Source organism: Onychostruthus taczanowskii, unplaced genomic scaffold (assembly GCF_017590055.1).
Source record: "Onychostruthus taczanowskii isolate IOZ18803 unplaced genomic scaffold, ASM1759005v1 scaffold23, whole genome shotgun sequence".
Lineage (NCBI taxonomy): Eukaryota > Metazoa > Chordata > Aves > Passeriformes > Passeridae > Onychostruthus > Onychostruthus taczanowskii.
Window position 1 is genome coordinate 3,574,039 of NW_024499573.1, and position 15,783 is coordinate 3,589,821.

The window sequence follows — 15,783 nt, forward strand, 5'->3', positions numbered from 1 at the left end:
ATTTTATTATTAGGGCAAGATTTACTGCAACTAAATAAAAGCAAAATTTATTTGAATAAGGGATGGGTTTTTTCTCCTATAATAAAGCTGTAGGATGATTATGGGAAAAAATTGGTGAATTTAATAAATTGCCAAAATGCTTTCAGAGCTTAGAGTGTACTATTACTAATGGAGTGGACTGTAACAAAATTGGAGGGCTTCTACTGTTGTTAATTAAGGTACAATAGATGAGCCACTTTGCCCAGTAAAGAGCTGATCAATGAACTTTGGACTAGCAGTTTTTATATGGGGGCTTTTAACTCTGACCCTGAAATTAACTGGAGAAACCGGTGTGGTCTTCCTGTCTTTCAAATTCATGTACTGCTTAAAGAAACACTTTCTTAAACAGTAAGTTGTGGAAATGAACAGTTTCTTAAAGGCCATGGATGACAGTTTGTCAGAGTTCTGAAAGAATAATTACTTGAAATAGATGGATACTTGCAAGAGTTGGAAAGTACCAAATCATGACAGCAGATAGTATTTTATGACTCATCTAAAATACCAAGCTTCAAAGGATCAGCAATCTCTTCATAGATAAAATTCCCCAGTGGTTGTGTTAGTTTCTTTCTGAACTTATAAAAATACTGGGAATATTAGTATGTCATGACAATGCTTCTGATTCTTACTCTTCTGATAATTATTTTCCATCATTCCAAATTTAACATCACTGTAGGGATGGCCTGTCTATAAGGTCACAGTTTTGTTGAATAAGTGGGTGTAGTGTTATTAATTTATCCTAGATCTCCCCCCACTCATTACGGGCATTTGTTGAGGATGGCTACTCATAAATAATGAGCAATGTTTGTTTGAATTAACTTGGCCGTGTAGGTATTGCAAGCCAGTGACTGCCTTCATTCTTCCATACTGAACTATAGGCAGAGGAAGAGCTTTAGAGAGTTCTGTGTGTGTGATGGAAGGAGGTGGTAAAAACCAGTGAGTTACTATTGCAATCATGCTCCACTTCCTTTTAGATAAAACATCTGTTTAATGCTCTTCAGGCAAAAAAATCTTGATTCTTCAAGTTTCTGACCTTATTCAGTGTAGATCAGGTTATTAGACTTTTTTCCTGAATTCTGACAAAGCTGTATTTGAATAACTTGTCCATAGAGCAGGAAGTTGGTTTTGGTTGAGTGTCGTCCCCACTCCCCCCTTTTTTTGGGGGGTTTTTTTTTTTTTTTGTTTTTTTTTTTTTTTTGGTGGTTTTTTGTGTGTTTTTTTGGGGGGGTTGCTTTGTTGGGTTTTTTCTTTTTTTTGTTTTTTTTTTTTTTTGGGGGTTTTTTTTTTTTTTTTTTTGTTTTTTTTTTTTTTTTTGGTGTTTTTTTGTGTGTTTTTTGCGGGGGTTGCTTTGTTGGGTTTTTTCTTTTTTTTGTTTTTTTTTTTAGCATGAATGGTGGTGTATTTGCATTGTTATGAATGGGGACATGCATTAGCCATTGATTTTCAATCTATATGTAGCTCTAAAAACATGCATGCATCTTCTTTTTTTGCATTAAATTTTAAAAAAGCCCCAAATATCACTTGATTATCGGATTTAGTAAGCAGATCTCCTTTCTGTGTAGACAGTGGTGGTCACTTGAATGTATGGTGATTGGGTAGTCTCAATTGTTTTATGTAAGTTTGGAGATCTCACAGCCCATGAGACAGCTGTCTAAATGTGTTCCTCACTTCCATCGGTCTCCAGGGCATTTTTGCCTGCAATATTTTACAGCTGGTGCTCTACCTGGTCAGAAGTGTTTAAAGAAAATGTTTTAAGAAAGACTACACCACCAACAAAATCAAGTTTAAGTGCAGGAAACACCTTTCCAAGTGAGGATCTTGATCCCAGACATTGTTGTCTAATATGTCTTTTAGACCTGCATTGAATCACTGAAGCTGTTTTTTAAGAATTACCTAATAACAGGCATAAAGTAAAATCTCCATTCTGCTGATGATTTGGTAGCACAGGTCACACTGCAGGGAGTACTGGAACAGCAGTTAACCCTGTGCTGGCTAATTTACCTGGATTTTAAAAAAATCATGGTTTCTTTAACGTTTTTGGGTAAATTTTTTACTTTTTCAGAAGATGGGGACTAAATGGTGAGTTGATGTTTCCTTTAAGTTGTAGGTACAACCATTCAGGGTTCTGCCCTATGAGTAGAGTTAGCTATATGGTGGGAAAATGAGTGCTCACTTAAACTGTTTGAGGGGCTTACAGTTTTTTCAAGCCTTCTACTGAAAATATTCTGTACCTGCTTCTGATTTAACATATTTTTCTTGCTACTTGGTCTTGAAAATAGTTTCTTGAAAATAGTACATTTTTTTGTATAGCTAGTGATCCAGTTTGTTACTTGTGGTATTTAGCAAGAAAATGCTCAGTATTTAAATGAGGAAAGCAAAATATTCCAATGGCTACTTGCTCCAATAGCTTTCTAGGTCATTGTATTTGGTGTCTCACATAATAGGACCAAAACACACCTTTTGCTGTCTAGGAGGAGAGTGAACTAGCTGTAGGTTTAGGCACTTCAGATGTCTTGGCATGTTCTTAAGTTAATTGCCAATCTTCACTAGTCTTAAAAAATTTAGGAAGTTAGATGAAGACTTGCTGCCATCTCGTACTTCAGAGATGTCTTGTACTTGCCACTTTGTCATCTTGAAGGTGCTGACCTTATCAATAAAAGAAGAAAATTCAGATTAAATTCACAGTGTTTATCTGAAGTCCATTTTTCACCAGGGGCTTGTGCTTTTTGTCAAGTGTAGTGTTTGGCAAGGATAGCATGTTGAAATGAAGTTCAACCAGGATCGGTGCCAGGTTCTACACCTGGAATGGGACAACAGTGAATGTGTGGACAGACAGGGAATGAGAGGCTGGAAAGCAGCACCCACAGCAAGGTCCCTGGGGGTCCTGGTCAGTGACTAGCTGAACATGAGCCATGGCTGCCCTGGCAGCCAGGAGGGCCACCCGTGTCCTGGGGGCATCAGACACAGCCTCATCAGCTGGCAAGGGAGGGGATTGTCCTGCTCTGCCCTGCTCTGCACTGGGGCAGCCTCATCTCGAGTGCTGGGAGCAGTTTTGGGCCCCACAATATAGAAAAGACATTAAACTATTAGAGAGTGCCCAAAGATGGTGAAGGACCTTGAGGAGAAGCCGTGTGAGGAGTGGCTGAGGTCACTTGTGTTCAGCCTGGAGGAGAGTGAGGGGAGACCTCACTGCAGTCACAACTTCCTCATGAGGGGAAGAGGAGGGGCAGGCACTGATCTCTTCTCTGTGGTGACAGTGACAGGACCTGAGGGAGTGGCCTGAAGTGCTGGAGGGAGGTTTAGGTTCAGTGTTAGGAAAAGGTTTTTCCCCCAGAGGGTGTTTGGGCACTGAACAGCTCCCCAGGGCAGTGGTCACAGCGCCAGCCTGGCAGAGTTCAGGAAGCGTTTGGACAATGCTCTCAGGCACATGGGGTGACTCTTGGGGATGGTGCTGTGCACGGCCAGGAGTTGGTCTTGTGATCCTGGTGGGTTCCTTCCAACTCATCATGTTCTGTGATTCTGTGAAAATACATTGATCTCAAAATTATTGTGCTCAGGTGGAAATCAGCATTTTGTGGTATGAGAGGAGTGTCTTTATTAGGCACAGTATGTGCTTCCTTGCAAAGTGGGCTGTGGTCTTGCAACTTTGACATTTTGGTAAGAGTTTGCAATTATTCATTATGTTACTGCTGAAGATACTGGGCTATTTTACTAAAATTATCTAGTCACATGTGTAAAACCTAGTCTGTATTAGTGTATAAAAGTGCATTAATTTTCTAATCTGTGAATAGCTGAGAATTGTTCACATTTCTCCTGTACTTGGGAGTTCTGCCCTGTGTAGTTAGGGAAGTGGGGGGCTGGTAGTAACTGGCATACAGATTGGATCCTGTATTCATTCGTGTGAGTCAAGCAGATTGTAGTTTGCTCTACAGTTAAAAACTACTACTGATTATTTTTATTTTACTCCTTTAAAAAAATAGCCTCCAAAATTGGCACTGAACGGGCATAGTATCTTCTAATGGTGATTTATTAAAATGGAAAATGTTTCCTATCATTATTGTGAATTATTAGAATTATTTTGTTTTTTTTTTAAAAATACTAAATGGTGGTTACGACATTAGGGATTTTTTGAAGTGCAAAACAGAACAGTGCTGGCTAAGACTTGCAAATTCTCTAACTAGGTTTCTGTTGAAAGGTACAGCCACTAAGCTTTGGCAACACAGGGCCAATCTCTGGCACTTCCCTGATTGTGCTGGGGTTTTTAATCAGAAATTTGAATGATTGTCCATTTGTAATATATTCAAGTTCAGGTGTTAAGATCATCGCACTCTTTAAAGAAGTTTATTTGCAGTTAATTTTAGAGAAGATTGAATATTCTCCTTTTGTTTGTGTAAAATAAAACTAGTGAAGTAATTGTGACAGATAAAAATGGCAAATTTTTAAAACAAAATAAATACATGATGTAAAATTGCCTGGGTTTAAAATGAACTGACTTAATCTCCTGCCTGTTGTGTTTTGTTTTTGCCAGGGTTTGTGGATGCACTTAGATGTTTGCAATGAGCACTGTGGCTGGCATGCCCCAGTGTTTTGGATACCAATGCATAGGACTCCGTAGTAATCGAATTTATCAGAAACGAACGTCATGAGCATAGTGATCCCATTGGGGGTTGACACAGCAGATACTTCTTATTTGGAAATGGCTGCAGGCTCAGAGTAAGTATGTGAACATAATTTGTAAGTTCTCTTACTTATTTTTTAATTAATTTAATTTTTTCCTTCATGACCGTTTTTTTAATACAGTTGGAGAAAACTTAAGAGTTTCCTTAGTTTTGTTGAATTTTTAATTAATTAATAACTGTCACTTCATACTTATGTCAGTTTCTTCCACTTTAGGGGGAGCAAAGGAGAGAAGCTAAATGTTTCTACAAACGCATGTTTTTCTTGCTTATCAGACTGACAGATAAAGATGCTGCTTGGTTTACTTCTTATACTTCAAATATTTTGTCATTTCAGTTTCCTTTTTAACTACATGTAAAAATATTTTTTGATTTTGCACCTTAGAAAGATAAAATAATTTGGTGCATTAAACTGTAAGAAAGTAGTAGTAATCAAGACAAGGGTTCATTTCTTAATGAAAATTGAAGGCCTAGCTGAAATGCTAATACCATGTCTTCAAAAGTTATTTCTAATTATAAAGCAGGTAGAAAATAATTTAGTAACTGTGTATAAGGGGTTACAAAGAGCCAGTGAAATCATGCATTCAGTAAACTCTGGCTTTGCACCAAATATTGTAGTGTAGTGAGTTTCTGAGTTTTGGGGGATGGGGAGGGTGACTTGTGGGGTGTTTTTTTAGGGTTGGGGGCAGGTGTTGTGCATGTGTGGTTTTTTGTGTTGTGGTTGTTTTCTAGTTTTCCCCCCCCTACTCTTCTGTATAGTATTGATGGGCTAAGGTTTAGGTATTCTTGATCTCTGACTGGATGCATTTCTTGTCAGACAAACCTTTCAGTCTGTGTAGCATCAGCATGACTGTCAAATGTTTAAGAAACAAGTGGTTTTTCTTCCAGACTTTGAGGGAAAGCTTTAGGCGAACTCTAGAACAGCTTTTTAAAGGGATGTTTCTCTGCTGTGCTCCCAGGTATATATGAGGTTATTCTAGGTTTGTGCTGTTTTATTTGAAGAGAACCAAGAACTTAAATTCAAAATTTTTTGTTGTTTTATCTTTTCCTATTATGAATACTCTTTACCTTGGTGCAGAAAATTTTTTAACTGTAGTGAACCATTCACATTTCTTTTCATTCTTTTCCTGTGCTTTTCTTTTATGTTTGGAGAGGGTCATGATTCCTGAGGTTGCTGACATTCCTTGCAGACACAGCATGTCATGCTGAAATTAAAATAAATGAATTTAGTTGTCAGTATAAACAAGCCAGAGTTCAGAGTGTGTTGTTTGCTTGATACTGTGGCAGAGCGACCCAGTTAGGAGCTGCTTTTCTTCAGATGTTAAGTGGCTGTTACCACTTAGATTAACTCTTGTCATCTCTGCCGTACTCACACTGAAATATGTGTAGCTGCATGATTGGTGTACGCTGATTTGAAAGCCACATTACTGTCACAAGAAGTGTGACACTAAGGTGTGTCCCTAATCTACCAGTTTACACAGTTGTAAACCTTTTCCATCACAATCCGTGTGGTTTACTTTTTGTTTTTGCACGTTTTCTTTCAGATGGTGGCATGTTGGATATGGAGTGTGTTAGTAACAGTTGTAGATGGTCTTTGAGGAAGTTGTGGGGTTTTCCCAGGGGGGAGGAGCTAGAATTTTTCCACTGTGACTGGCAGGTCAGATATTGCTTCATCAGTTGCTGAAGCATGAGCAAACACAAGAATGGGGGAGTGGCAAACTTGATTATGCAGGAGAAGCAGCTTAGGAAAAAGCTCTTTGTGTAGTGCAGTCTCCTAGTGCTGAAAGATTTTTCCTTATGTTTCGAACCAAGGCATAAGCCTATTAAAAGAGGTGATATTTTATATGACTAATATTTCCACGTATTATTTTAATAATTGTAGCAAATAGCTGTGTGTAGAATAGCCTACTAAGAGGTTTAAGGATCTTAAAAATAGGGTGAAATAGTTTGTTTCTTGTATTACGTGTACTTTAGTGGGGTCTCCAGATAGATCTTTGTGTTATTTTGTGTAGGCAGAACACACATACTTGGCCTTCACTTGTGGATCTTACCAAAGATGAGGATTTGTGACTTCTTAGTGGTAAGGTCCTTGTAAGCAGAGCAAGCCATTTTTGAAGGTTCAAAATATTCTTCCTGGCTTCATTGAGTGCTTGTGTAGCTTAGAGCATAAGTATAAGCTACACATTGGGAAATGCCATTGATGGTACTGCTTTTCTGGTTATATCTGTACATGTTTTTTAGGGAGAATGCCTGTATAATAAACCTCACAATCACAGTGTACAGATCACTGTACCGAGTTCAGTATCCAGGGGAAAAAGAACACTGGTGTAGTCTTAGATGCAGATAGTATCGGGCCAGCCTGTACTTGTAGGGCCTGCTGCAGGGTGCTTAGGTAGCAGAACCCACTCACTCCCTGCTAGAGGAGCAGTCCTTGATTCTTGTTGTCTAGGTATTGAAGCCTGTCAGATGTCTTTGGTTAGAGGAAGTGTCTTGAAATAGAAAATGTTGTTTCTCAGGCAAAATATATTGTACTCCTTTATCTGAGATGGCCTTCAGCTAGATACTGTTCAGATGTGCTGGTACAAATAGAAAATAAACCTAAACTCCTTGAAAATTAGACCTATCAAACTGGATTGTGGAAGATTGATGTTGCTGAGGTTGCATTTGGAGTTCAGACACATGTTCAGGAAGTGCTTGTAGTACGCTTAGCTCACAGCTTAAAGCTTGGCTACCCCATCTGTCTTTGAGCATTTCAGTGAGATTTTGTTTCCTGCTTGAATATCTGTATATTTATGGAAGCGGTTGATGGCCCCAAATTCTGCCTAATTGTATTTTGGATATTAGTCAAAAATTGTGCGCTTTATTTTTTTCTTTTCTTTTCCCTTTTTTATTTTTTAATTTATTACTAAATGGTCAGAAACAAAACAATGTTTAAAAGGAGTGGAGTGGGGGAGATGACATTTTAGAGACGAATTGGCTTTCTTTGCCTCGTTGCAGGTTGATTTCCTTAATCCAAGGTGACTGACTAAAGCGTAGTGACTGAGGTTTCATAAATTAACTGGTCTCGCGTGTTGCTTTCAGTTTCTCACTAGTGCCATCTGCTGGCAACATGCAGAATATTTTGTGTCCATTTTAGGTATGAACTGTAGGAAATGACTCAGAACATGAAGTTGTTTCACTTGCTAAATGAAAATTCTCTCAAGGCCTTTTTTTTTAATATGGGCATCTTTGATTTTTTAATTGATTTTATAAAATACTATATTTCTGTTTTCAAGGACAGGAATGTCTTAAATCACTGCAGCCCAAGAGCATGTGGAAAGCTTTTGTATAGAGCTTCTTGGTTTGTTCCCTGTGAACATTTTGCACAGATTCGAATTTTAGCAAAATACTGTGGTCAGTTTATCACAGTCATGTTTGTTTATTTAGGAAATAATACCAACATTTTGATCAAGCTTCGTGTAGACTGTGTTGTAATACAAACATTGCAGTTTGGATGAAAACCAAAAATACAATAAATATCTTTCAGTTATGCAGTTAGACAGTAGTTGTTTGAGGTGAAGCTCAGCAAAAAAATGTGGCATGATTAGAGGGCTGACAGTCTTAGTACCTCTGTCTCTGACAGAATTGACTAATGTCCAAAAATACAAGCTAGGAAAATGTTACAGTGTTTTCACAGATCTGAATGCTTACATGTTTTCCTCCTGAAAAGTGGCTTTCTGGGATGGCTGTAAGAATGCCAGTGGTGAAATGAGGGGGTGTTTGTCTGTAGTACAGTAGTTAGTGCCTTGCTGCTTGGGCCCTGGCACTTGAGCCCACAAAAAGTAAAACTTGATTTTTAAATTAGGTAGCATCTCATGCTTTAATCATCTGTACAATTGAGTATTTTGCCAAGAGGCATTTCTTCTCAAAGCTGTGCAATTCTGAGATGCCTATTTCAGAAGAAAGGTTTGACCTTTGAACAGACAGGAGTATAGAGGGCCTGGTTTCTGTTTGAGGTCGTGCACATGGTTGGCAAAACCAGGAGTGATAAGGAATCCGGTAACCTGTTTGTCAAAGTTGATTTTGTCTGTGGCTCTCTGGAAGAATGGTGCTCATTCTGTACTGTTTTATGGCATCTGTATCACTTTCCTGTTGACTGTAAAGGAAACCTATGATGGTTAATTTTTAGCTTAAGTGAATGCTCTTGGAGTTCCTTCCCGTAGTTCTTGGTTTCTTCCCCACTTCCCCAGCCCAGTGCAGTGGGTAAATGGAACAGTAACAGTTACATGCAGAGCTCTAGTGAGCATCTGTTATAATTGGAAGTAGTGTCTGTGCCTGGATAAGCATTTGAAAAAAGCTTTACTGAAAGCTGATTGTGCTCCAAATTTTTTAATAGTTGCCTTTCTGTATCACCTGATTTTTCTCCCACCATTTTTCTGGTTTTCCTTGTTCAAGTAAAGATGTGACTTTTTCTTAGTAACATTGTTCTCTGAATCTGTTTTATGACTGTTAAAACAGTTGGTGATAAATGAATGTTTTTGGAAGCTTTACGCTTCTGCTTCCCACCACTGTTACTCCTCTAAATATTAAATTTTGTTCTCTTAAGTGGTTTATAAATGACTAGAGTAATAAGAAATGGATGTAGGGTGTTTGGGTGTATTGTCTTGCCTCCAATCTTGAAAGGGACCTGGACTTTTTGACTTATGTTGTCAGATGATGAAATAGACAACCTCTCTTTTTAGGACACTTTCATTCTGGTATCTTTCACTGAATGTTCCTGTGTTTAAGTGGTATTTAGGTCATAGTAATACTTACTTTTAATGAAGGAAACTCTCCTAAATTAATCCAGGATGGATTGTACCAGAATCCCCTCCTGCCTGTCCTTAGTAAGCCTTCCTGCTCTGAAAATTGAGTATTTTTCAGCCAGATCTAGGTTGAGCATTGAACACAGAGTTGATAAGAGTAGCCGTGCTACTGCTTGTCCCATTCAGGAAATGGAGAAGAATAGCAGTAGAAGCAATGCAGTGGTCAAGACATCCTTGTTCCTGGAGAAGCTAATTTCTGCCATAGTCAAGATGGATGCATAGCTAATGCCTCATTCACTGGCATTTTAGTTGGATGGGTCAGCAGGATTACTGGAGCACAGAAAAGATGTGTGATTACTGCACAAATGTGTTGGTAAATAGGTAAAAGAAAATCAGTTGGAAAGGCACAGGTTTCTTATCTTTTGTCTTTATTTTAGTCAGGAGCTTAAGTTCTAAGATGCTTCTAGAAGCTAATTATAACAAACTCCAAACAAAATTGTATTTTCAAGTTGTGAAAAAGTGTAAGAGTAAATGAAGATTCTTCTGGGTTTATGAAGTAATGAAGAGCAACTGCTGTCAAATTTGGTTTGTCTTATGCTAGTCAGAAATTGTATTTTTAACGTTAGTACTTCACATGATTTTTGTGCTCACGTGTTTGTTCGCTCTCTCGCAAAAAGGCAGCTGATGACTGTTCAAGACAGTAATCTTTTTAAATTTTTTTTTCTTTGGACTCTAGAAACTAAAGCCCTCCCCCAGTTTCTTCTTAAACAAGAAGATTTTATTATTATAAATTTTATCATTAGGGTAGTAACCTCACATGGGAAAAAGCTCTTAAGAAGAAATGGGCCACCAAACCCATTAGTAGGACACTTTCAAAGAGATATGAAAATACTGCATTTTGTTCAGAAAGTTAATGATTAATTATATCTTTTCCAAAAAGTAACAAATGTAAGTTTCTGGTGTGCTTTTATAACAAACTAGCATTGCTTCATGGCATAGCAAAAAAGCCTCTGGTAGAGTGGAAGAAAAAATCCCATCATTATCTTTTAATTTAGATTCAGAAACACCAAATTTATTTTAAAAATCAGCTCAAGGAATTAGTAAGATAAGTGACAGGAAATAGAATTCACACATAATAAAAATGAAATTAGAAAACTGAACCAAACCTGATTTGTAATGTGAATCATATCCTCTTCAGTTCTAAACGTTGATATTTTGTGGTGCCTTTTTTTTTTTTTTTTTTTTTAAAACCTCCTTCTTTAGTAACCTGGATTCATTTGTCTTCGTGTTATTAAATCATATGGTGCAGCGAAAAAACTGCAAGTTATCTCAGTCATGCACACATGAACAACTGCTCAAGAAAGGCCATGAAGCCAAATAGATCTTCCTGTTCTAGTATTCATTTATCTTTCTTGTTTTGTATTGTGGTTTAGTGCATATAAACCATAGATTGTATATTGAAGAAGGCACTGCCTTTGATACAAAACCTTACCACCTTTTTCCATTTCAGGATAAATCAATAGAAGCTGCCTTGTTTAGGCAGTTTGCCCTAGTTAGGATTTCTGCTCGTAGGAGCAGTCGTGCGGTGGTGCCCCGCCACTGCCGCTGGGTGTCGCTGCAGGGCTCGAAGGCTGTGCAGCCCCGGAATGCAGCTTCAGTCCTCGGGCAGAATTCCTTTTGGCCGCTTCTTTCTGCTCACTGAGGGCTTGCAGGTTTGTTGCTGCCCCCATATGCTGCTTTAAACACAATCAGCAGGGAGTTTATTAGAAGTTGTGCAGCACGTACCTCCAATTTATTAATATAAATTACATAGTAATTGCATTGGTTCTTCATGTGTCTTTTGCCTTGCAGACCAGAATCTGTAGAAGCTAGCCCTGTGGTAGTTGAAAAATCGAACAGTTATCCACACCAGTTGTATACCAGCGGCTCGCATTCGCACAGTTACATTGGTTTGCCCTATGCAGTAAGTTTTGTGCAAAGTATTCTGTACAACATATATTATGTAAAAATCTGCTGTTTTTATCTGGAGAAACTGATGCATGCTTTTATTTCTGTATCTTATCGGGAGTTGGGTAAGTTGGATAAAAACGGTCTGTCAGAAGCAGAACATAGTTCATTTAAATGTATGATATAGTTGAGAAGTTAGAAAATAAGTTTGAATTGGGATATAACTAAGATTTTAGCCTTTTACTACAAAAATAAGCCTGAAGTTCTTTGCCAAATGAATTCTTACATTTTGGCTTGAATAACCATCAGTGTATTTATGATAAATTTCCCTTTCACAAAATTCTAGGACCATAACTATGGTGCTCGGCCTCCTCCAACGCCTCCAGCTTCTCCTCCTCCATCAGTGCTTATAAGCAAGAATGAAGTAGGCATATTTACCACTCCCAACTTTGATGAAACCTCCAGTGCTACTACCATCAGTACGTCGGAGGATGGAAGCTATGGAACAGATATTACCAGATGCATTTGTGGCTTTACCCATGATGATGGATATATGATCTGTTGTGACAAATGCAGGTAATGCATATTAAAATAACTTAAAAAGTAAAAATTACGTAAAGGCTGCACTGAAAGTAAATGTAACTAAATGGTGTTTCAATTACTATGAGTGACAAGAAATTGCCTTCCATCAAAAAAGTGCTTGAAGGTTGTTTTTCATAGGCAACATAGTCAGTTAAGGCCAGTGAATATTTTATCATTTAATTCTGGTCAGTCTTGACTACTCATGAATTTGGTCATGCCTTTGCTTGTGCATTGCTGCTTAATAAGGGTATGCCTGTTTTCCCCTCTAAAAAGGATGTCTGAGGTACTCTGTCCCAAGTTATTTGTTAATAGGATAAAATGAAGACCTAGGCATTACTTAATGTGCATGTACTGAGTAATAAAGTATCTTGGTGAATTATGTGTATGTAAATCAAAGAACTTGAAGGATGAAAAATAATGTGAAAAAAGCTTCTTGAATATTGGTTTCTCTGTGCATGATTTTTCTGATTACTCTTCATTTTTCAAAGAACTGAGTTAATAAGTATGAAAAGACTAACCTAGATTCTTAGTGGACAAGCTGAAGTTAAATATTTACACTTCTGGGTTTATGCTTAAGCACCTACTTGATCATAGTATAATAAGAGATTGCTGTTGAATACTTGGAATTGGAAAAATAAGATTAGAAATTTTTAGAGCTGATAGAATTTTAGACATAACAGAAGACAAATACTGTGTTTCTACTCAGTATTAGCCTGTATTTTTACATTTGGCTAATGAATGCTGCTGGATTTGTTAGATCTTTGTGTATTTATAAAATAATAATTATAGCTAATAATAGTATTACAGCTAATAATTACAGCTATAACTATAGCTTAAAATACTAATTGAGCTCCATTCTCCCATCTGCTTATGTAGCAAGCTTGTTAGTGATTTCTGGTGGTCCTTAATTCTGATAATCTTGCTCATTATTTTGAAACATATTAAGATGTTCTTCCCGCAGTGGAGTTGTAGGCAGTCGCCAGTTAGAGTCTTTTTCCTCTGAAGAAGAGAGTCTCTGGGAGGAGTTGTGAATTTACCACAACTCTTTCCTGGTGGGAAAATAACTGTTTTTGTGTCCCTCATCCTTCTAACAATGTAGGGCTGAGTGTAAACTAGTGCTTTAGGTTAGCCTTCAGTCTAGCAAGCAGTCTCTTCCCTGACTCTGGGAAGAAGTTAAAGCTCTTTCTATGCTGTGCAACAGTACTACTAGTTTATAACAGGGTGTATCAAAATGTGTATTTATTTTTTCTCTTAAAATATATAAGGAAATCAAACTGTATCTTAGTGTATATCTCTCTACATAGAAATATTTTATGTACCCATTTCTAAAAGGGAAATGAATCCTTTTGTTTAAAACCAAACCACTTGTTGCTATGTAAAACATCAGTCTTACTGCTGAAGGTATGTGTCTCTATCTTGTTCTCCATTGTGATAATTTACCATATTATTTCTGATGTTGGAAAACAATTTCCAAGAGAGAAAATGAGTCAGCTAGCAGAGTGGTGACAAAAATAGTGATTGAGGTGTAGTTATAAGCAGTATTGAATCTGAGTAAAGGTGATAATGAAAACAAAAAAAAAAAGCAGCTTACTTTCTCTGTGTATTGTGCATGCAATTTTTTAAATTGTACTTTAATGTTGGGGTTTTGTTTTGGTGTTTCCATAGTGTCTGGCAGCACATTGACTGCATGGGGATTGACAGACAGCATATTCCTGACATATATCTGTGTGAACGTTGCCAACCCAGGTGAGTAGTTTGGTTGATTTTGAGCTCTAAAATGAAATGGAACAGTGCACAACTGATATTTTTCTAAGTATCTGAACATTTAGTTACTTTACTGTTTATTCTGTAATTAGTCAATGGGAAATGCTGGAGGTCTGTTTTAATACTTAAATGCACTGATTTATTTTCTAATTTCAGGAGTTTAGATAAAGAAAGAGCAGTGCTGTTGCAACGAAGGAAACGGGAAAATATGTCAGGTGAGTAAATTGTAAAGCTCTTTTCTTAGTAAAGGTGATAAAATAAATATAAATTACATGTACAGACTTCAGAGCACATACATGGCTCCCACAGTTTTGAGAGCCTTCAGCATATAAAGTTCAGTAAATCAATGCCTTTTACTTGACTGTATTGTTACCAAGATAACACAGTATCAGAATTGTAGCTCCACCTGTTTTATTAATGGTTTTCAGACTGTGGTTTCTTTATAGCAGTGTGGAATAATTCAATCTGTTCAACAGTGTTCGAGTTTCTTAATAAGCAATGTTGCTTTTATAACAACTATAACTCCTTTCACTAAGGTGCTGAAAATAAGGTGGAAAAGCTTTAAGTTGCTTCTTTTGAAGTGAGAGAGGGTTTCTATGTCTACTTTCATTCTGGAAAAATTTTCAGGAAGAAATCCTAATTCTTACATGTTGGATGTAGATTGGGTGTTTTGTTATGGCTCTGGGTTTTTTTGGACAATGGGAAAAGTTGTTAAACCGAGTCAGTACTATGTGGGTAATAACAATGTTTTGAGTATTTTTTACCTTTGATAACCAACGTGGCATGTAGTGCAAGTACCCATTTCAGTCTGGGTATTTTATGAAAGTAGTTCTTGAACTTGTTCACAGGATTTCAAAACTCATCTGGCCTAACTTGTCAGAAGTTCTGTGTGGCCATTACCAAAGCGTGTTGTAGAATTCTTGGTTGACAGCTGGTACTTTCAGTCTCTGTTACAAAAGTAATAACTTGGGAGGAGGTCATCCTCTTGAATGTAACATGTTTTACTTCCAGATCATGTCTCTGAAATAGTGGAGTGTGTGTGCATTTTAAGATTTCTTTTAAAATTACATGTAGATATGGTCCTGCTGCCCACTTTATATGTCTGAGGGGTGTGTGGCACAACTGTGCTTCTTGGTGCAGTTGACACTTGGTGTTGTCTGGTGCTAAGTTTGCCTAAATTCCTTTAAAGGCATTAGTGACCTACTTACAAAACCACAGTAATTTCGTGTTTTGTAAGTTTTTATTTTAACAAAACCAAGCTTATTTTATACAGTTTTGGTTGACCTACTAGGTCAACCAAATTTAAATTTAAAAATTTTTGAAATTTTAAATTATTTTTGTTGATTCCATTGAAATAGTAGAACAAGTAGATTTATAACTCATTTGGAGTTAATGAGCTCACTGACTGGTCTGATAATGCTGTGAGGTTGAACTTGAATTTTCATAACGAATAGGGAAGTTGATGGTCTGAGCTATTTAATCGCTTGGGATTTGCAGGCACACTATCTGATCATTTACTGTAAACTTCAGAGAACAGAGATTAAAAATCTTAGGAGGAGCTGATGAGATCTTACCTTTGAAGTTAGTGTTTAACCCTCCTCAGTCTTGATGATCAGTGTTCTAAATCTGTTACATGAATTCAGTAGGAAAGGAAATACTAAATGGTAAAGCAAAAGTATCAAAACAGTTGAAAGGCAAATTGTGGATCTCTTTAATCTAAAATGTGATCAAAGTGCAGTATTGATTACTGTGATTTATAATACATAAGTTGAATGTCTGTGCTTACACCTCTTAATTTCCATTTAGCTTGGGTGAATGTATTTTATGTTGACAGCTCTACAGTTTAGTTGGACTTAGTGATTCTGGGTATAAACTGAGACCAGTGTGAGACATTAGTAAAATGGACAATTTTCACAGATTTTTGAGTAGGAAGAGCAAAAGTGGCATCAATTTGAATGGATCTTTTCAGTGTTTTAGATACTCAACAGAAGCAG

At 37.2% G+C, this 15,783-nt stretch overlaps 1 protein-coding gene across 5 annotated transcripts in view; it reads left to right on the forward strand.

Moving 5' to 3' along the window:
* The window catches only part of KMT2E (lysine methyltransferase 2E (inactive)), a 56,690-nt gene that overhangs the window by 13,827 nt on the left and 27,080 nt on the right, over positions 1–15,783 (forward strand). For 4 of the 5 annotated variants that reach the window (XM_041405455.1, XM_041405454.1, XM_041405453.1 and 1 more), the window contains 5 exons: positions 4,565–4,749; positions 11,348–11,459; positions 11,790–12,019; positions 13,691–13,771; positions 13,946–14,004. In XM_041405455.1, coding sequence (XP_041261389.1) covers positions 4,679–4,749; positions 11,348–11,459; positions 11,790–12,019; positions 13,691–13,771; positions 13,946–14,004 — 553 coding nt within the window. In that variant the 5' untranslated portion in view covers positions 4,565–4,678. The remainder of the gene's footprint in view (positions 1–4,564; positions 4,750–11,347; positions 11,460–11,789; positions 12,020–13,690; positions 13,772–13,945; positions 14,005–15,783) is intronic. The other variant, XM_041405457.1, reaches the window with a different exon arrangement.